A 21,182-nucleotide genomic window follows, 5' to 3' on the forward strand; every position below is an offset into this window, starting at 1 on the left:
TCACTCTGGGGTTGTGTTTGGGCAAGGCACTTTCAGAGGGCCTCCTTCCTCACTGAGTCTGCGTGCTTACAACCATAGTCACCATCTGCTCTTGCTTTTGCTCCTGCTCCCCCCCCCCCCCCCATTGCTCTGCTTGCTTGCTTGCTTGCCTGCCAGGCAGGGAGCCAGAGAGAAAGGAGGCTTGGAGAGTGGCAGTGAGGAAGCAGGCCCTGCCTGCAGCAGCTCCCAGTTATGCAGTGAACTCCCTGCGGAGACTCACTTGGCACCAGCATCATTACCTTCTCAGTGCCAGGTTAAGATGATCCTCTACTTCAAGGAATTCAGCTGCAGAGGACAGGTTCTTGACCCAGTCATGGGATATTGTTTGGGTGTGTGTATATGTCTGTTCTGTGTATACATTTGTAGCTACAGTGCTTTTATATTATGCACCATACTGTACTTTTAAGGTCTGTCTATTCTGTTCCCTTCATGGCGGGGAAGGGGCACCGTGCTGCCCCACAGCAGGATGCAGGGGGCAATTGTATAACTCTTGCCCACAGCCTGCTAATCTCCCCTGATTTCAAGCTGTACTCACTGCAAAGTTGTGCACTGGTTAACAAAATCTGCCCTAGTCACTGAAACTGTTACTGCAGGGTCCAACTATGTGGACATATTTACATTAACATTAATACATTTTTTAATTATGCTGGGATGCATTTTTCTAGGATCTCCTTACACTACATGCCAAATTTCAGGTGTTTAGGTTTCACCAGCTCAGCACTACAGCCATAAAAGATGCATGTACTCTCTTCCTCTAAAAAAAAATATTATTTTTATTTAAGAGTTTATGGGTTGCCCTGTAATGAAAGTTCTCGAGGCAGGAAATGTAATGAAAACAGACGGAATAATGCCACTTATAAAACATATATATTGTATGTGTTTGATCGCTGCATGCAGGCTGGAGATGATGGGAGCTGTAGTCCAACACATTCAGAGGGCATCGTGTTGGTTATGGGAGGCTGATGTATAGCACACAAGAATGAGCCCCTGTTTTCAGCTGTAAAAAGTGGAAGGCGTGATCTTAGTCTCTGAGGACACCTGGGAAAGCAAAGACACTTGCTGATTATGCCTTGCAAATGGTGTCAGTGTGGAGACAGAACTCCAGAGCAGTGGAGAGAAGGAAGAGCTCCATTTGTCTCTTCTTGCTATGCACAGATGCAGGAAGGTTTGGGAGGCATTTCTTAGCCTATTAATTGAGCTTGTTCTGCCTGGAGCAGGCTGCCCATCTGTGGGAGAAGCCATGCTTTGTTTTCCAGGCACAATTGCTTTCTTGAGTGAATCAACAAGGCCCGTTTGTTTATCCTGGACCAACCTGGAACTTGCAGCAGTTTTTATGACAGGGCAGCAGGGCAGAGATGCTGTGGAACAATGGAGTGCGAATTGCAAGACCGAAGGGAGAATCCTGTGTGCCCCCACACTCTGAATGTGTCTTGAGTTCCCCTTCTGGCATTGCGAAAGGCAGCTTTGGAGTCTTTGCAATTGTGGCGTCCTCCTGCATCATGAAATCCTCACATGAGAAGCCTTAGGTCACGTGAGAGTTGCCCACAATGATGTGGCGTCTTCCTACTCCAGACCCTCACTTTGGGGAAGGCAGCTCTTCCCATGTCACAAGAAGCCTTTTGCATGGCACTTGGGAGTGTGCCACGGGTCCTGCAGCTGCAGCTGCTCCCATTCCACAAAGTAAACTGGAAGACCAGTTTACTAGGCACCAAAGCTAGCTTCAGTTTACTTCAGCATTGTCCTAGAGATAATGAGTAGGTTTCCTGAACTGGGTGCCCATTGAGTAAGCTTAGAGTTGCATTGGATTTGCTTGGTATAGAGAAAAAGGACAGATTCTATGTGATCTTTGTGGTGGGTGGTGATGGTCTCTTAACTCAAAGTACAGGTATGTTTTTCATAACATCCTGTCTGCTAGAGCCAAACAGGTAGGGGTACCTATAGCCTTCCAGATATTGAAATACAAGTTCTATCATCCCTGATTGGCTATGCTGGCTGGGGCTGATGGGAAAGGAGGTCAGATAACATCTGAAGAATCTCTGCTTTAGACTGAGGGTCTTCCACATTTCCCTAGAATACTGAGGGGGAGCTGTCTGCAACAGGCTCTTTCATTGTTATTCTGCTCATTCAGAGTGTTGGCAGATAAGACTGCAGTGGATTCAGCCTGTCTGTTTTTCTCATCTCCATCCAGAAAATAAAAACCTACATGTGATAAGGGTGTGTACACTTGGAAATGCAACAGATTTGCTTGCAATTGGCCAAACTTCACCTGATGTATGTGTTCTCTTAGGCAGGCCTGGAAATAGGCCTTTTTTCTTCCAGAAGTAAAAAAAGCTTTATGCAGGAAATGGAGCCCAATTGTGGTAGGAACGCCCCACCCGCCAAGCTGACTTGGTCCTGAGTGGTGGGGTGGCAGAACAGGAGCTTGAGGCAGATCTGTTTCCTTTGCAGTGGTGAGGCAGCATAAGCACTTAAGGCTTCCGGGTGTCCGAGTGCTGTGTTTGGTCAGAGAGTCAAGTCGGTAATAAGGCTACTGAAACTACCCTAATGAGATGCCAGTGTGAGAGCTCATTAGCTCACTCTTCCCTTTATGCATAATTCACTAACGAGTTGGGTGTGAGGGATGGGACTTTGTAAAAATGCCTCCGCCAATCAAAGGCACCCACAAATAAATGTAACACTTGTCCCAACAAATAGAATATCAAAACAAGAGTGCAATGCCACCAAGGGTGGGGAGGAAGCATTTTAAAATTTTATTTATTTATATCCTGCCTTTCTTCCTGTAGGGAGCTCAAGGCAACTTTTCCATTTTTCTCTTTTCCACCACAGCCCTATGGGGCTGAGAATCTGTGACTGGCCCGTTACCTAGTGAGCTTTGTGCTGAGTGGGGACTAAAACCTGGGATTTCCCTAGGCCTGGTCCAATCGCTATGCCACACTGGTTCTCTTTGGAAACATGGCCATCTTGGTGCAGATCCGCCTTCCCCATGACTGCAGATGATGGGAGTTGTAATCTAACACATCTTGGGGAAGATGAGTCTGGGTGCTGCATTTACTGCTTTCTGAATGTTTTTGCAACCAGACACTCTCCATGGTGCCTTCCTGCTATAGGAAGATCTTAGTTATTATGTGACCCTTGATTGCATAAAAAGAGTTTCCAAGGCCAAGCTGCTGCTTGAAAGATTATGTTGTTTTGAGGCAGGGTGTGGGACACACCCCTGCACTCTTTGTAATGCCGAAAGAGAGCTCCTGTGGGCCAGGTCAGGCTTCCTCCCAGTTTTGCTGGGGCAGTGACTCAGTGGGGCCATTTGCACCGAACTGGTTTACTGTCATCGGTGCAAAGCCAGGGTGCATCTGCCTCTTTGGCTTTGCAGCGCAGCCAATGATTGGCTCTTTCATGGGCTGTGGAGTGTGATGTGCAAACCTGGGCTCCTGGATTGTTTAGGAGCTAAGCAACCAGTGGTTGCCACAACAGCAAACTGTGCATTAACCACTAAGCTATTTTCCTTACGTCGCCAAGGATCACACGTGTGCAGCCTGTGGCAGAGCTGTTCCTCAGTTGTGCACTAAAGCGGAAGTCAGTGGGCTGTGAGCAAAACACTCACTCATTCCAGACCCCCCATCACTTTTTAAATAGATGGTTTATCATCACTTGCCAACCAGGTCATTAAACCCTGACTTAGCTGTCAGGCCTGCTTGTCACTTTTGTCCATACTTCAGACAACATGAATTCTCTTGTCTGTTTGTTGCTTTGTTAATCTTTTACAAGGAAACCTTTTTTTTAAAGTGAAGTGAAAACTTCTCTGGGACAGGAGAGTGGGGAGCTTCTAAACAATGTCACAGGGGCAGCTTTGGGTATATGACATAGCAAAGCCCTTGGCTGCAGCAGTTGGTGACTGTGGTGTGTTTGTGAACCCAGCCACTGTAGGTTATTTGAGAGGTAAACAGCCCTCAAGTATTGGTAGTTGTACAAGGTTCTTTAACCTTTGAAATAACCCACAGTGAAAACACTACAAACCCTGATTGTAAGTTACACATTTGGACTGGTAGCTGCAAGCATCAAAGATCAGCGTAGGTTAACTAAGTATTGGCGAATCAGTGATGACATGCAAGCCAATTCATTGAATGCCATTCAAATTTGCAGAGTCATTTTTCCTTCCTCGGAGTTTGATCCCGATGGGGTATGATTTTCATTTCTGCTAAATGCAATGAACTCACGTTCAGTGTGGCCCCACTCTGCTAAAATGGGGGCCCCAACCTCTGGTCCTAGAGCTGCCACTGCAGAGATTACCTGACTGTGCTACATGCCCTCTCGTGGGTATATATATACACACTTCCTAGCCTACACATAGACATAAAGCACTGGGGCCCTGAACTTGTTTCCCAGATATTGGGGTGTGACTTGTCCTTCTGGGTGCGGGTGGCTGAGTTTTGCATTCTGTGAACACAGACAGCACTCAGAACACCTCAAGGCATTTCCCAGCCTTTAAAAATTCTTCCCCAAATTAAATATTTTCTCCAACTGAGACTGGGAGTTGTGGATCTTTACATAGCCTATTATGCCACCTTTAAACATGGAGTCCTGCCAGGCAGTCTGAAGAGGCCAATCTCTTGACTGTGTGGCATTTCGTTTCCTCTTCTAGTGCACACCTCAAGGCATTTCCCACTAAGACCACGGGAGCACCTGATGGCATTAACAAGTCACTGCAGGAAAGCATTTTCCAATCTGGTGCCTTTGAGACACTTGTGACCCCAATCCCCATCAACCATAGCCAATATGGTCCAGAATGCTGGATGCTGTGGTCCAAAACATCTGGCGAGCACCAGGTTGGGGGAGGCTGCAGTCGGGCGATGGTGGATGTAGACCAGGTGAGGACTGGTGCTTATCTGGCTGCAGAAGTAATTGCTGTTTAGGTGAGGCATTGGCTGCAGCAGCTTTCAGGCACGAAGGTCTCTTCTTGGTACCACCCTGTTTCATCCTTGTTGCAGCGAGAGCGTTCTGTGGAGCAGATCATGTTGGAAGGAGGTGCTCTGTGCCACTCCTTGCGCCTCCAGCAGCCAAATGCTTCAGCCCTGACTCAGAGGGGCGGGGAGTGAGGTTGGAGAGCCAAGAATAGAACAGACTCTGCAGAAGGAGACAACAGTCTTGCATGTGGCACCAGCCTGCACAACAACTGCAACCTGCTTGGTCCAGGTTGCCTCTTTTTCTTCCCTCTGTTAAACTACTCCCCTTATTGTGAACCCAAGTTCATAACTAAGCATACATTACTTTGTCTGGCATGTTGCATCTGTTTTTATGGGGACAGGGCTTGACCATCTGCTTCCAGTTTAAACAACTTTTTGCTGGCTTTCGTGAAAGATGAAATCTCCCTTTTTTAAAGTGCTGATTTAATTAACACACAAAGGGGGAAAGTATGTCTAGCCTGGCTTTCTGTTCAAATTCAAAGCAGCTAACACTAAGCAGGTTTAAACAAACTTAGCAAAACAATAATACAAACCAATCAAAAACCAGAAACAAGGATAAAAAAGCAAGGAGCATAAATAGAGCATTAGAAATAACTTTTTCATGATTACTTTTCCATTATTATTATTGAATAAGGAAATGTTTCATCATCATATTTTTCTGGAAGCTGCTCTGTAAATTTAAGATGGCCCACACAATTGTTCCATGTGGGAAAATATTGGAGGATGGGCTAGGGAGGTGGAATTGTCCAACTCTTGGCACATGGAGAAGATATCTCCAAGGATAGCTTCCCACCCACTCTTGGGTTTCCATACTCATGCATGAGGAAATCAGAGCAGGAGGTCAGGCTTTCTCTGCAAGATCAGAAGTTATTGTATGGAGGCATGACCTTGGTGACACTGCGTCATTAGGACACATCACCGGAGTGTGAAAGTTTTTGTTTTTTTAAAATCTGCTTTAATCTTGAGGTGACTCTGCTGAGGTGACTCCACAGTACCATGTTGAACTAGCATGGTATTCAGATGTAGGTTTTGTGCCACCCTTGGTATTTAGGGCAGTTCCTTTAATGCATGTGATGTTTCTAAGGGTGGGAGCAGGAAGTAATCTTGCCTCCTTTTCACAGGCCTCTTTTATTTGGGCTGTCCTTTTATACCTTCATACATCTACATTCACGTACAAGTGGACAGCCAAGCAAGTGGAGATTTCCCAGTCTCTGGTTATCCGTTTAACTGGTTTAACAGGTTTTCTGCACCCTCCTCTGCTTCTGCCACTTTGGGTGTCTGATCCCACAGCAGTCGGGGGCGACCTCTGGTGCTGAGCTCTTTGCGTTACCCTCAGAACAAGCACTTTGCTTATTACTGTTGCAGTGGGTGAGGAGAGCAAAGGTGAGCAATTTATATTATCTTCCCCCAACCTGGTGCCTCCCAGATGTGTTGGACCACAAGTCCCATCATCCCCATCAATTACTGTGGTGGCTAGAGTTGATAGGAGTGTGTCCCTTTTCTGCTGGAGAATTTTGTACAGCTTAAGCACTGCTTTCCCCATCTGGTGACCTGCTAGCTGGGGCTGATGGGAAGTGACATCTGGAACATCTGGAGGGAAACGCTGCTGTGGGACTTGTAGTTTTGCAGAGCTGTGCCTTCCTATAAACCAGGAGTCCTCAGACTTTTTCAATGGGGCCAGCTGAAAGGTGGCGGGGGGGCACAGGCTGGTGAGGGAGGAGTGCCCGTGGGTGCGGGCTGGTGGGGTGGCAGCAGGCCTGCGCGCGGCGAGGCAGCGGTGGGAACGTGCATGGCGAGGCAGCAGCTTGCTCGCTCAGAGATGTCTGAGCGAGTCCAAACGATCTCCGAGTGAGCAGGCCGCCGCACACGCAGTGAGGCGGGCGGCGGCAGTGGCAGGCGCGGGCACAGGCGCAGGCATGGGGAGTCCAAAACCTCTGAGGCAGGCCAGATAAGTGGGCATGGCCAGATCTGGCCCGTGGGCCGTAGTTTGAGGACCCATGCTGTAAACCTATCAAAAGGCACAGAACATCTGCCCTAAGCACCGAGAGGTGCCTTCTCAGCACATGCAGTTTCCTTGTAGGCCTCATGGGATTCTCATAAGCTTTTTGACCCATTCTTAAAACATTCTAGATGCCCTTCATTTTATTTTAAAGAGCCATTCCTAATGTTGTAAGGTACTTGTAAGAAAATGTTATGTTTTATGAAACTGACATTACAGGTTAAGGGATGAGCCTTTTAAAATGCTTCCTTTTTGTAGGAGATAATTGATGTACCATTTGTCAGACGCTGTGGATGCAAAATGCCTTTTGGGTTTTAAACATTGGAGGGGTGAACCTACAGCCAGTGCAGGTGACTTCATTGACTGTTTGCACAGTCTGTGGTTGTGAAGTTCCACATATTTGTGAACCTTAATAGGGTCAACAGTTTCTGGATTTTTATCTTCATTTATAAACCTCCTTTGGTTTGTGTTTTTGTTGTTTAATCATTAAGAAAACAGGTGATTGTACTTTATCCTTCTCTCTTCAGCCCTGTTCAGGTTTGATCAGATGAGATATTTGACGCTTTTCTTTACAGTCATAATATCATTCTAACTGAGATCTTCCATGGACATTCTAGCCAGCCAGGAAATGAAAGCCAAGTGGCTTTTTGCATGGGTACACACCCACCCAAAAGATAAGATGTGACAAATTGGCTGTGCTGAAAGGAAAGAAAAAATAACCCTTGTAGGAGCTTTGATGGACTGACTGCTGTAACTTCCTTTACTTATTAGTTCCTGGTTCCTTTCCCTGTCTGAATTATTGTAGCACCACTGCCAAGAACCAGCCTCTTATTCCATGATGGGCAAAGCTTTCTTTCTGCCAAGGGCAATCTGTCGGGGGCCACACGCCAGCAGTGGGTTGGGCCAGGGGCACAACTGTGTGGGTCACCCCCCCCTTCTTTTTCTCCTGTGTCCATTTCATTCTTCTGCTCTAGATTCATGTCACATGCTACACGGGAAGGGGTAGATCTCTCCTCCAAAAATCTGAATTGATTGTATGTGGAAGGCTTTTGAAAATAGGCCAAGGACCACAGGTATCCCATCCCTGCCTTAAATGAACAAAATATGATAAATAATTGAGCACAGACTAAGCTTTGACTGGTATAAAGGCCAATTCTCTAAAAGGGCTCATTATTTTGATGGGTAAAAAGATTTCCTGGTTCCTGACCACTGCCACTAAACATGTTCTCAAAAGAGCAGAAAGAACTTCCCCCTTTACACCATTTTTTCCAATGATTAAATTGCTGATCATGATAGCTGTCTTTTTTGAATCCTCAGAACTAAGTACAAAATAATGAGACAGGCATGCTTCTTATAAGGATAATAATAGGCATGCTTATTTCTTTGTAATGTTAGATTCTTCCTGCTGCTTTCTCTTTCTGGGTCCAGCCCCCCTCCTCCTTCATGTAGCATAGTCTTCCCCAACTTGGTGCCCTCCAGATGTTTTGGACTTCAGGATTCCCCTCAGTCCTAACCAGCATGGGTAGCGGTGAGGAAAGCAGGGAGTTGCAGACCAAAATACAAGGCACCGGGATGGGGAAGGGTAGTTCTAGCAAGTCCCTTGTTGGGCATCCAGAAAAATCCAATTACCTTCCTTCCCTGACCCGCTACATACATCTTATTTTATTGTTGACTTGAAACACTGTTGTGTGCACTCGTGTTGGGTGAGTTGCCCTAGCTCCCCCACACCAACATAAAGAAAGAAGAAGTGGTACTTGGAATAGAAGGACGACCTCCTACTACTGCAACCCTCTGCCTCCCAAGGGCACATCCTGGGCATGAAAGGATACCTGTTCCTCACCTGAGGGATGGGTCTCGTCTAAGGGATTGTTTTCTTGAGAATGACACCCTCCTCCCCCGACACCTCCATTTTCCATGGCAGTAGAGCTGCTGTCACCCAGGAGTTGGGATCCTGTTCAGTTCCAAGGGCCTCAGAAGCCCCCTCCCTCTCTCTGCCTCTCCAGGTCAGCAACCTTGGCTTCAAGGAGCAGAGAGCCAGGAGCTTGTTACACCTGTGCATATCCATGACCTCTGTCCAGCTGACAGATAGTCCTACATGTAGCACTCAGCACAACACACTGGGCAGCCCCCACACCTCTGCTGCCTCTTTACCTTCATAACTGGGCTTAATTGGTGTTACTGGGTTTGTTTACCTGGAAGAATAAGCTTTCTTACTCGAAAATGGTGAAGGAATATAGGTGTAGCTATACCTTTATATTTTTTTTATAGTTACTTACTATGAGAACTGTTGACCATCCTGGCCTCCTTGCCCTGTTAAACTTGCATGGACACTTAACTCACTTGTGTGCTGATGTGTCATCACTGGGGTGCCTTGTGTTTGGAGAGAGCACTAGCCTGCTTCCTTATATACATGACTCTAGCCAGCTTGGCCCAACTGCTTCTGCAGCTAGTCAAATCAGAGAGCCTTGTCTGAAGAGCAGGGGTGGCTGTGGCTGAACTAGCTTCCATGAATGGGAAGGTAGTCAGTTGAGCCCTCTGGGAGTAGATATTTCTATATGGGGAAGAGGGCAATAATTAATGCACCCTTAGGGGGCAACAAACAAAGGGCAGATGATTTTGGAAGGGAGGCGGCTCAGGCTTCCCTGAGGTTGCAAGGGGCTGAAGGGCTGGCATTGGGTATCTGATTTAGGGAGAATCTAGCTTGCAAAGACTGAGCCCCTTTTTGGTGCTTTTCAAAACTGAATGATAAACTGAACCATCCTGAGTTTATTTCTGAGTTTTGGTTCATGAGCTGCTCAATAAAGCCTAAAAATCTGATCCTACCCTGAGCCCACACTGAAGCTTGTCTTTTTTTCTTCAGAAGCAAGTATACCACTGTCCAGGGCTATACAGTGACTCTTGTCAGTCTAGAGCCATATAATGCTTTAGTTCCCCAAGTTTGGATTTAGTTTGAATATGTGATTGAGGTTCTCTTCGGCATCTCTGGAATTTCTTCTTTGAACAAGGCTGCAAGAACTCTGGGTTCCTGCTGGATTTTCCCCCTGGGATTTAGCTCCTAACTGTAAATTTGTTATGGGGTTACCCTTCTGGGATTTGGTTCCATTTGCTGAGCCATTCTTTCAGCTTTAGTTGATAATATATGAGTTTTAAATGGTTATGTGATAATTTGATAGGCAAAGGAACAGTAAGAAAATGGAACGTGCATTCTCCTTGCATGGGAGCATAACTCACTTTGTGTGCCAGTGCTTTGACAGGAGGACTAAGACACTTTGTCCCTGGGTTGCTCGCGCTCTGAGAGTGCAAACTCCCTTGCAGATCTGCCTCCATATCAAGCTGCATCATCTAGTTCTGACCACAGCTGGCAATGCCTTCCCGTAGATCATAGGGAACAGCAGATTATTATGGGAGAAGATGGTCCCTTAGGTGTCTTGGGCTCCTACCATGTAGAGCTTTTAGCTAATCACTAGTGTGCTTAATTGTGCCTTGAAATGGATCCACAACGTTGCAATTGTAAAATGCACGTGATCAGCTCCCAGAGGTGAACACCCACTAATACTCTTGCTGCTGCATTCTGGTTAGACCTTTCAAAGGCAGCCCATGTAGAACATACTGTAGTAACCCAGTGTGGCTGTAAGAAAAGCATGTGTTACCACAGCCAGGTTGGGTCAACCTGGGGAAAAGGACCCCAGCTCCGACTGCTGATTGTGTTTTGACCAGGAATTCCTGGATACCGGACCCTGTTAGGAGTGTAATAAATAATTTGAGTATTTTCTGCCCAACCACCCAATCTCCACCCATAACTTGGAACCTTACAGGACTGCACTGTGGCTGCCGGCAAGGAGGGCCAGCCAAATACTTGTTCAAGCAGAAAAACTTCCTTTTTTAAAAAATATAGTCCTTCTATATGTTGAAATAGGTAACAGCCATTAGCTAAAACCCCGGGGAAATAACTACTAAATGAATAGTGCATGTAGGGAGTTGGGTACCTGGTTTGATTTCAATTCCACCTGCTTTGTCTAAACAGAATAACAGAGCTCCCTCTTTTCAAATCTATATTAATTATATTATTATATTATCACATATAGAGGCTCAAATTCTCCCTTCTCTTAAGAAAATCTATTTTCACAGAAACTGGAGAAGGTCCCTACCACTAAAGCGAAGCTGCAACATACTTTGATTGGCAGACATGGGGACGTGGGTTTCATGGAATTATCCCTGTCCAAAGGTGCAGGGTCTCCAAGTAACTTGGAGTCATATTTCCCATATCCTGTACTCTAACAAACTACAGTTCATTCACGTATCAGGCTTTGGGTGGGGACAGGAAGAGCTACTCTTTTTCCTCATTACCTCCTTTTTCCGTGAGCAAGTCCCTAATCTCTCTGTGTTGTTTTGTTTTAAAGAGATCTCCTGTTTTAGCCTAAGATTCTCTCCTAGGTCTAACGGAGGGATCCCTCTGTTGGCAGCACTAGTAGCAGGCTGCTAATCCTCTTTTGGGGGACCTGCCTGGCTTGAGAGAAGCAGAGCTATACTTTACTGTTTCTTCCTCTGGTGGACCAGTGCAGCTTCCTCAATTCAGACCGTTTCCTTTATGCACAGTAAGGCACTGTGATAGCTTTATAAGGACAAACTGAAATGTCACAGAACAGCAAGCAAGCTTTTGCGTTCCTCAGAATTTGGCCGGAGCTCAGTGCTACAGCAAAAGTATGCAAAAAGTCCCAAGTTCAATTTCTAGCTTCCCAGGTAATGCTGGAAAAATGCCTGGAGAGCCACTGCCAGTAAGCAAGGACAATATTAGATGGACCAAAGATCACGCCTAGTATTGGGTATCTTGCTAAGTTTATCAGACCAGGAAGCGAAGGAGTGGTACACTTGTTCCCTGTATCTTCTAATTATAATAACCATGAACTTGATACAGCCAGGGCTTTATTAAGTTATTTACAATATTGTTACCCCATCCTTAACAAACATCTCAGGACAGCTTACAATGTAAATAAAACATAACCATAAATAATTACAACAATTACAGCAAGCATAATAAAATGTGACTGAGCATGACCATTACAAACTTAGTTAAAATATTTAACTATTAAAATGCTGGGCAAATGAAAAGGTTTTTACCTGACGCCGAAAGGAATATAATGTTGGTGCCAGGCAAACCTCTCTGGGGAGCGGATTCCATAGTCGGGGCGCCACTGCAGAGAAGGCCCTCCTCCGGGTATTCGCTCTCCTAATCTCCTTCAAGGAGGGTTCCCAGGGGAGGGTCTCTGCCTCAGATCTTAAGGGGTGGGAGGGCATATAGGGAAGAAGACATTCCTTCAGGTATCCTGGTCCCAAGCTGTTTAGGGCTTTATAGGTCAATACCAGCACCTTAGATTGGGCCTGGACTTCATTCGGAAGCCAGTGTAGCTGATAGAGGACCAGCGTTATGTGAGAATAACTTTGGCTTTGCTTCTTGAGCTGCAGCACAGGTTGTGAGATACAGCCAGGAGTATTGTGACCAAAACAAAAGAAGTGGCAAAGGAAGGGATGCTCTCCCACTACTAAGAAAACAAAATCCAGTAGTGATACGGTTCTGTCATAAGCCCTGATTGGAGCTCACTGGTCCCTTGCGAGACGGCAAACAAAATAAAAAGCAGCGTGATCATCTTCCCACTATCGAAGCTTGAGTCCATTCTTTTACATGGTGCACCAGGTAAAAGGAGAAGGCAAATTGGACAGCATCACTTTAAGCATATACAGGCCGTCCAGTTACTTGTCCAAGTCCCATTTTCATGTGGGAGGACATGTCTTTCTAGCATTCCTCTCCTCCATGGTTTTACAGCAGGTACCTTTCTGCTTTTTTGCAGGGCTGTGGATTTATGGAAAGGGTGACCTGGCAGTGGTTCTTGATAATGGATATTTTTTACTAAGAAATGTGCAGAGACAATAACCACAATTTAACCTCTTTGTTTTTCAGTGCTGTGAGGCATCATGTCGCATCCCTCTGCTCCCCCAGGTTATGATGATCGGAACCCCCTATATCCTCCATCGGGATATCCGGGAGCGTACCCACAGCCTCCGCCATACAGCGGTGGATATGCACAACCTGGAGGCTACGCACAGCCTGGGATGTATCCACAGCCAGTTCCTCCTATGCCTGCAGTGCCGATGAACTTTGGTAAATGCTTGAGTTTTTTCCTCCTCTCCCACATCATGGAATGCATTCGGCAGTGGGTGGGTGGGGGTGCTGACAAACCAATGAAAAGTGGAGAAACCAGCTTCTATAACTGGAAGGATACAAGAACAAAGTTTAAGAATGTTATTGTTTTTGTAACATTCATAAAGCATCTAGCTTTTAAAAAAAATCACTGTACAGATATTAAAAGTTACCCATAGACTCACAATCTAAAAGACACAATGAAGGGTAAAGGCAGTGGGGAGGGAAGATGAAAGCATGTGCCGAGTAAAGTTCTTGTTAGTGGGAGAATGCAGGGGGCTGGAAGCAAGTTTCTCTGGCTTTTGGGTGGGGCCGAGTTGGTTTCCTCTTGGCCATGATCTTTCTCGGAGGCAGGTATGCAGCCTCCCGGTAGCCCTTGGTTTCCTGTCTGGTGGAAATGGGAACAGAACTCCTACCTTCTGTTTTGCATGCCCAGGGTAACAGGGTGAACCTGGGTACATGCCTGGTCTGAAAAATGGTGTGTGCCTATTTTTTGCCTAGTATTCTTTACCCAAGTCATGCATGAAAGGGTTTCTGATCTGTCACCGAGTCCATTTCATGGCCACATATTTCATGCTTATTTTTCACTGAACTGTCCCAAACATTTTCTAGTTTGGGAAACCATGCTAGAAAGCAAATCACAGGAACCATGCTCAGACTATTCTGCAGAGGGCATTCCTTAACCTTAGGATGACACCTCCTTCTGGAGCCTGTAGGCATAGCCAAAAGTTGCTTCCTCAGGGATGGAGCTGCCCTGTCCTGCCAGACTGACTGTTCTCAGTCCCACCCAGTGAATTACATCTTTGAAGGAGCCAACTAGTTTGGCAGTCTCTTGGAGAAAGTGTTCATTGGGACTGAAGACAAAAAGAAAGCCTTCCTTACCACAAAGAAGGAAGACTGACAGAACCTTTTGGAACACGTTCTCCCCAGAGCCACCAAACCGAAGAAACCAAATCCAGAGGGAGGTGCTCCACTAGGACATCTATTAAAAGAAGCTGTCGGGTCCAGGATATGAGCAACAGTTGTCTGCACACACAGCACCGGGTCCAGGGGGTGATGGAGCTGGATGGATGGATGGAGATCTTGGAGATCAGGAACAGGCAAGGGTCAGATATCATCAAGGCATAGCAGACCCAGAAGCAAAGACAGTCAGGAACAAGTGAGGGCTAGATACCCCTTGGCAGGTTCAGAGGTGAAGGCAGACCGGGAACAAGCAAGGTCAGACATCAGCAAGACATGGCAGGACCAAGGGTGAAAGCAAGATCGGGAATAGGCAAGAATCAGATACCAAGCAAGGCATAGCAAGACCAAAGACGAAGGCAAGGATCAGGTGCCTGGCAAGGTGGAATCAGAGCAGAGGCAAGAGCAAAGTTGGGAACAGGCCGGAGTCGAGGCAAGACGGGTGCAGCTGCCGCAAAGGTCCCTGTTGTGGTGAAGCTGAGCAGCGCAGGGAAGCCTTTTATGGAGCCTTCCAGAGCTCCCAGCTGCACTGCATGCCCACAGCCTCTAGTCCGTGTAAGTACCTACCGGTCTGATCCTGGTCTTGCAGGCAGTTGGGCAGTGAGCCGTGCTGCCTTTTGCAAACAAGTCACCCGGGGAGCTGTGCCATTCTTGCGGATCCTGACAAGAGCACTGCTGGTTTCTTGGCTCATTCCTCATGCAGAGACCCAAAGAAATACCCGTTAGGAAACCCCGGTTTTATGAAGTGCACCAGGGGAGCCCTGGTTTCAGATGAGTGGGTGCCTGCTTTACCTCGTTTAGACATGGGGTCATACCAAAATCGGCCTCTGGGCTTCACTCTGGAGCTGGCTTTCCCAGGTGGAGGCCAGTTTGTAGTATACCTGTGACCTCAAGGTCCTTTAAAACATCAGAATCATTGCCTACAGAGCAGAGCACAGAGCATGTTCTGGAAAAGGACATCCACCCTGGGGCTCCTTGAGCTTTTTCCTAGTGACTGAGAAAAATGGGGACATCAGGGCCATTTTGGATCTCAAATGGCTAAATAAGCAGATGGCCAAGAAGTATTTCTTGACAGTGTCAAAGTACTCCTCCTCCATCTCCTCCCCACTCTTGCCAGCTCTAAAATGTCTCCCTCCATTTCCAAGGTGGACTGGTGCTCACACTCTGAGCATTTTCACTAGGGAACCTGAAAACTGCCAAGTCAGCTGCCCACCTTTGCCACTGCTTCGACATGTTGGGATCCCACAACAGTCCCATCCTCACTGTCTGAGCTCGAGATCCCATTGCACCGGGCCTCTGCTCAGGTGCACATGGACAACCTGGCATGGTGTGCGCACACAAAGGTGTGTATCAGTGTCCCAGGTTTGAGGACAAACAACTGGCCAGGAAACCTCTCCTGGCTGTCCCCCATTCCAGTGACAGGATATTTAGTTAATGCTTTACAAGGGAAATTAAGTTTGGGACAAGCCCTGTTAGATTCCATCCATCCCTCCAAGTGTTCCTAGGCTTCCTTGTGTGCTTGGCCTCTTCCTTCAAAGTGAGCCAAGCTGACAGGAGGTTTGCAAATGCTCTGGCTGCACAACCAGCAACCTGCTTCTGCAGCGGCTGCAGCAGCCCAAAAGCCTCACTTTGCCAGGAAAGCCACTGCACTGAGAGGCGCTGCCTGCGCAGTGGGGCCCCTCTCCTGGTGGCTGAGCCCCTCCTGACCAGTCTTCTTCAGCACCAGTTGCAGCTGCAGCAATGGCGGCTGCTTCCAGTGGAAGAGGGGTGCTGCTTGCACAGTGCGTAGGGCTTGACTCTAGGCGAGCGCCCTGGGAATGCTGGTTGTGCTTCCCAGGAACTAGGACTCTGGGTCTGTGCAAAGCGGACTGGAGTCTGGGAGCTGGCCCAGGGAATCGGGCAGATTCCCATTCCTGAACAGACTCCTCACATACCCCTTTCTCTTTCTCTGACCAGATGGAGGATGCTCAGTTTGTTTTGGATAGTGTTGCATCCCCTCAAAGGGGTCAACGTTTGGGGGTCCTCCTGGAGCCACGCTTGTCTTTCGAAGCTCTGGTGGCCTCGCGGGCACAGAGGGCTTCAAGGGGCTTACTTTACTTTCTCGTGGAGTCACACTGCATGTGGGGCGGTTCTTGAAAACTGTTCAGAAGCTGCAGGTTGTGCCAAATGTGGTGGACAGTCTGATACCTGGGACCAAAGGTCCAAGCATGTAAGACCAGTTCTGGCTGCTTGCATTGGCTGCCAGTGTACTTCTGAGCCCCCTGCAAGGTGCTGGCTGTATCATATAAAGACATATACCATGTGAGAGCACAGTACCAGAGGGAGTGTGTCTTGCGACCTGAATCTACTCAAACGCTATGATCAGCATCTGAAGTCGTCCTCTGGATGCTACTTCCAGGGAAATTCAGGCGTGGCAACAAGGGGGAGGCCCTTCTCAGTGTTGGCCCCCTGATTATGAAATGCTCTCCCTGCTGAGGCCTACCTGGCACCAACTCTGCTGTTTCTGGCATCAGGCTAAGACTGCCCTTTTCTCTAAGGCATTCAGTGGCATTTAATGGCATATTGGGGCTGGGAAGGGATGCTGTATGCCAATCTAGTTGTATTAGAAAAATGGTCGGTCGGTCGGTCGGTCGGTCGGTCGGTCGGTCGGTCGGTCGGTCGGTCGGTCTGTCTGTCTGTCTGTCTGTCTGTCTGTCTGTCTGTCTTTCTTTCTTTCTTTCTTTCTTTCTTTCTTTCTTTCTTTCTTTCTTTCATATTCTATTTTAAAATTTGTATCTTGGAAAGTATGTGCTGCTTTTATTGTGTTGTGGTTTCTGTCTTTTTTTTTAATTCTAGCTGAGCAATTTAGAAATGGAATAAATAACTCTTTTTCCAGGTGACAGCTACATCAGTAGTGGTGCAGAAGGGGATGGGACTTTACACGTAGCAGACTGGGATGATAAGAAAGTCCGGCACGTCTTCATCCGCAAGGTAACTCTGAGGAATCGGCGCTGCAGCGTCCCCACTGTAGCCCCTGCCTGTATGGCTGTTGCGCTCTGTAGAATGGAGGGTTCTGGCACGCACGATGGCGTGACGCGTCCCTGGGCCGGAGGAGGAGGCTCTGTGGCAGGCGACCCCTGCTGCTCCCTGCGTAGTCCCTGCCAGAGCTGCCGGGGAAGAGCTTCCCCAGGGAGTGCAGAGCCGTGGGCTGTGGCTGCAGGGAGGCACCTGGGCTTTCGACCTGGCAGGTTCGGTACTCCTGGGCACTGCGGTTGGTGGGACTGACACTGATAGCAGTGCCGCTGGTGCTGCTGTCCTCGGAGAACACAGAAATCCTTTTTAAGGCTCAGCAGCAGCAACGATCTTCCTCAGACCTTGTTTAAAACAAGGCAATGGCTCCTATAAGCCAGTTTTTAAAGGGTGGGGGGAATGGCAGACACAGATCCTGCAGTCCCCCAGATCAGTTCCCCCAGCTCACTAGTCACTCAGATCCTGCCTCAAGAGTATTGCAGACCACCCCAGACTCAGCCTCCCATGAAGATTTCCTGCCTTTATTTTTCATTTACTTTTTTAATTTGTATGCCTCCTACTAATCCAGATAGATTCTCTAGGCAGCTTACAGTAAAATACTAAAAGCAACAATAAAACCAGTTAAAATCACAATTAAAAGTTCACAGTTATACCAGTAAGCAATAACAAATTTAAGACTGTCGTTGAAAATATTCAGAGAAAAGAAATGTCTTTGTCTGGTGCCGAAATGAAAACAAGATTTTCAACCCTAATTCATTTGCAGTCTCCTCTGTCTTTGACCCCAGCCTCAAAACAAAGAAAGCTTTCCCACTTTTTCTGTTCTTCTCCCCACCTTCTTCAATTCCACAGCACAGAAGGAAAATTAACATTTATCTTTAAAGTATTAATGAAGGGTTAGAGAGAAGAGGGACCCAGCCTGGCCAATGATTGTGCCTTTAATAGTAGCTTTTTGAGGATAAGAAGCCCATACTTGAAAAGTGCAGAGATAAAATGCATCGCCTAAAAATTTTTTGCATCTCAAGACATGGTTGAAAAGGTGCAGGTATAGTGGCCTATTAAGTGCTTTCAGTCCCAGTCAAGGATGAGTAGAATGCTCTCTGCACATGCCCAGAGATGCTCTAGTGTTGCTTGGTTTGAGGGCTGGCCTCTGGCTCAGACTAAATGTGCTGTGAGCTGCCAGAGAGCCTCTGGCTATGGGCAGCATACAAATGTGAGCGATGATGGATGGATGAATGGATACATACATACATACTCAGTCCCAACTGGGTTTTATGAAACAGGGCTTGGAAAGGCCCATGTGGGGGAGGGATAATGAGGGTGGAAATGGAAGAAGGCGGTGGAAGGTGTGAACAGTGAATATAGGAATCAAGGCGAGGGATAAATCGGCTGATTCTTGCACTTGAGAGGCAAGTGAGTACGGCCAGGGGAGCCGGCTGCGGGGATTCTGTTCATACGGTGGACCACTTACGTGTCTCAGAGGGACCAAAGCACATTTGCACTTAAGTTCAAGTAACTCATTGCCAGACCTGGGCAGCCTGCCATTTCCCTCTTAGTTTTGATGATTCAGGGACTGTCTTTAAGTTCCCTAAAATACACAAATGCAGAGTCTTCTGCATCTTATAGCCCCACTTCAAATTCATTGCCACTTAAACAGGGGGGTTTGAAATTTTCAGTGTCCTTAAGTGAAGGGTTAGAAACATTGGGAAATGCTTTTCAAGGATTTTTACTATCCAGAGAAAGTGGGAAGTCCATCCAGAGGTTAGAAAAAGGACACTTTGAGTTTTACTCAATAGTTTTTTTAAAGGGGATTTTAAAAAAATTGCAAAAGTCACTGTCATGCTGCATACATACATTTAAAAATTTTAGGCTGGAGTCCTGTCCACATTTACTTGGGAGCAAATCCCCTTGAACTCAATGGAACTTATTTCCAAGTAGATGTGTGGAGGATTGTGCTGTAAGGGATGTAGTTACTAAGCAACATTATCAGTTTGTTATCGAAACGAGCAGCAGCAACTCGTCTTTTGCAGTAACTATTAAGGGAATGGTGCTTTGCCTTCCTCTCTCTTGCCTGCAGAAATACACATTGCCTGCCTCTGCTCTCTCTGCTCAGCTGAACTTCAGCTAACAGCAAGCCAGTCAGACACTCCCAGAACTATTGCAACTGATTCAGCTCAAGCCAGAAATAAGCACATGCTCCTCACACAGCTGTGGGAACAGTACAGTTTGCAACACAATTTGCAGGGGCATTTCCCACCTGCTTTGAGGGGGCATTTCAACGATTGCCCAGTGTGCCGGGAAAAAACTAAACAAAACCTAGCTGTACCTGTGCATTTTTTTTAAAATGACATTCCTGCCCTCCACAGAGGATGTTAGTGCACCGGCAGCCAGAGAATCAGTGGTGAGGCAGATGGTACTGCCTGCTGGGGAAGGGGTTTTGCTTGGGTGCTCTTTGCCCTGCACAAACTCGAATTAAATCTGTCACTGAGAACTCCTGTTAGGGAACAGAAAGTTGTGTGGTAATGTTATTCAGCCATTAACACCGCTGCGTTAGGGGTTTTTTGTAACTTCCCTTCTGTTAGGCATGGTTCATTGCCAGTGTGTCAAAACCACAGAACTGCAAGAAAGGGCGGCTGAGCCCACAAGGAAGTACCTGGGGGAGAGAAGGAGTTCTGTGGGAATGCAGCCCTTGTGTGGGACAGCGTGGGAGGAGGGATCCATCTCACTTCTTCTGGGACGGCCTTCCCCAACCCAGTGCCCTCTGGATGAGTTGGAGTGCAGCCGGTTGCTGTTCAACAAGTCTAGAGGGCACCATGTTGGGGAAAATGAGAGCAAGAGCAAAGGATGAGTTTGCGAGTGATGTTAACTCAGCGTTGTTTGCAGCCAGAGAGGGGATCCACGGTCTGCTTAAGTGAATGTTTCAGCACTGGAAGCATCTGCCCCTTCATTTCAGGGAGAGTGGGATCCTCTGAGCAGTTCCAGCAGTTGAGAAAACAATGGCGACTACTGGCATGCTCTCTAGCTGGAGAAATACTTCATGTATTTGTTGGAGGAAGTAACATGCCTGCATAAAATAGGGACTTGCAGAAGGGACTCCTCTTTTGGTGGAGTTCAAGTACCTGGCTCAGGGTACACCCAGCACGTGCTTTAATCCAGCCCTTCTGTCTGGAGTGGGTGTTTTCCGAATGTGCATTTGCAACGACTCTCATATAAGCCGTGTCTTCATTTGCAGGTCTACAGCATTATCTCAGTGCAGCTGCTCCTGACTGTGGGCATCATTGCAATCTTCACCTTTGTGTAAGTCTTTGCTGTGGCATTCCTAGGCCAGGGCTGCTTTTCCCTGCAGACCAGCCTTCTTCAGCATGGTCCCCTCCACGTGTGTTGGCTTTCAACTCCCGTATGTCCCAGCTAGTGTAGCTGGAGTACTGAGAGCTGCAGTCCATGTTTGGAGAGGCTCCTGCAGAGGGGGTGACCAGCAGCAGCCGCACGTGACAGGAGGAGGTGTGTTGGCTGTTTGGATTTTTGTTCACGTAGCAATCCATGTAAATAGTTTCAACTTCCCCTGTGATATTATTTCTGCCAACACTAAAGCAGTTGTTAGTGTGAAGGGAGTACTGCTTGATGCCAGTTTGCTTCAATTTAGGGTTAACTTGGCCATGGGTAGCAAGGAAATGGGAGCAATGGAGCCCGGGTCACTTTTGCTCCTGAAAGCTCCTTTTGCGCTCCCGTCCAGCACTTAGGACTACTCCTTGTAAATGTTCTGGTACTGCACCACGGAAGTACTCCTGGTTGGAGTTAGCATCACCAGAGAGGTGAAAAACTTATTCGTACATCTATTTTGCTAGTGGGAGGGGTGCTTGTGGGTAATTTCAGATGTTTATCCTGGCACTGAGGGCTGGTGCTTGGCTTCTGTTCTTGATTTATTTAGTGTTGTTATTATATACATGGGGAAAGTTTGTATTTAGCAGTGAGAATGATATCAGGATTGCAATGCAAAGGAAAGCACCCTTCAAACCAGTGT

The 21,182-nt window shown here is 47.1% G+C and overlaps 1 protein-coding gene across 1 annotated transcript in view; it reads left to right on the plus strand.

Annotated features, from left to right (window-relative positions):
* The window catches only part of TMBIM1 (transmembrane BAX inhibitor motif containing 1), a 46,472-nt gene that overhangs the window by 16,128 nt on the left and 9,162 nt on the right, over positions 1-21,182 (plus strand). Inside the window, exons 2-4 of the mRNA XM_044438010.1 lie at positions 12,956-13,156; positions 17,031-17,125; positions 20,394-20,458. Of these exons, the coding sequence (XP_044293945.1) occupies positions 12,970-13,156; positions 17,031-17,125; positions 20,394-20,458 (347 nt within the window). The 5' untranslated portion in view covers positions 12,956-12,969. The remainder of the gene's footprint in view (positions 1-12,955; positions 13,157-17,030; positions 17,126-20,393; positions 20,459-21,182) is intronic.

Source organism: Varanus komodoensis, unplaced genomic scaffold (assembly GCF_004798865.1).
Source record: "Varanus komodoensis strain SLA01 unplaced genomic scaffold, ASM479886v1 scaffold32, whole genome shotgun sequence".
Lineage (NCBI taxonomy): Eukaryota > Metazoa > Chordata > Lepidosauria > Squamata > Varanidae > Varanus > Varanus komodoensis.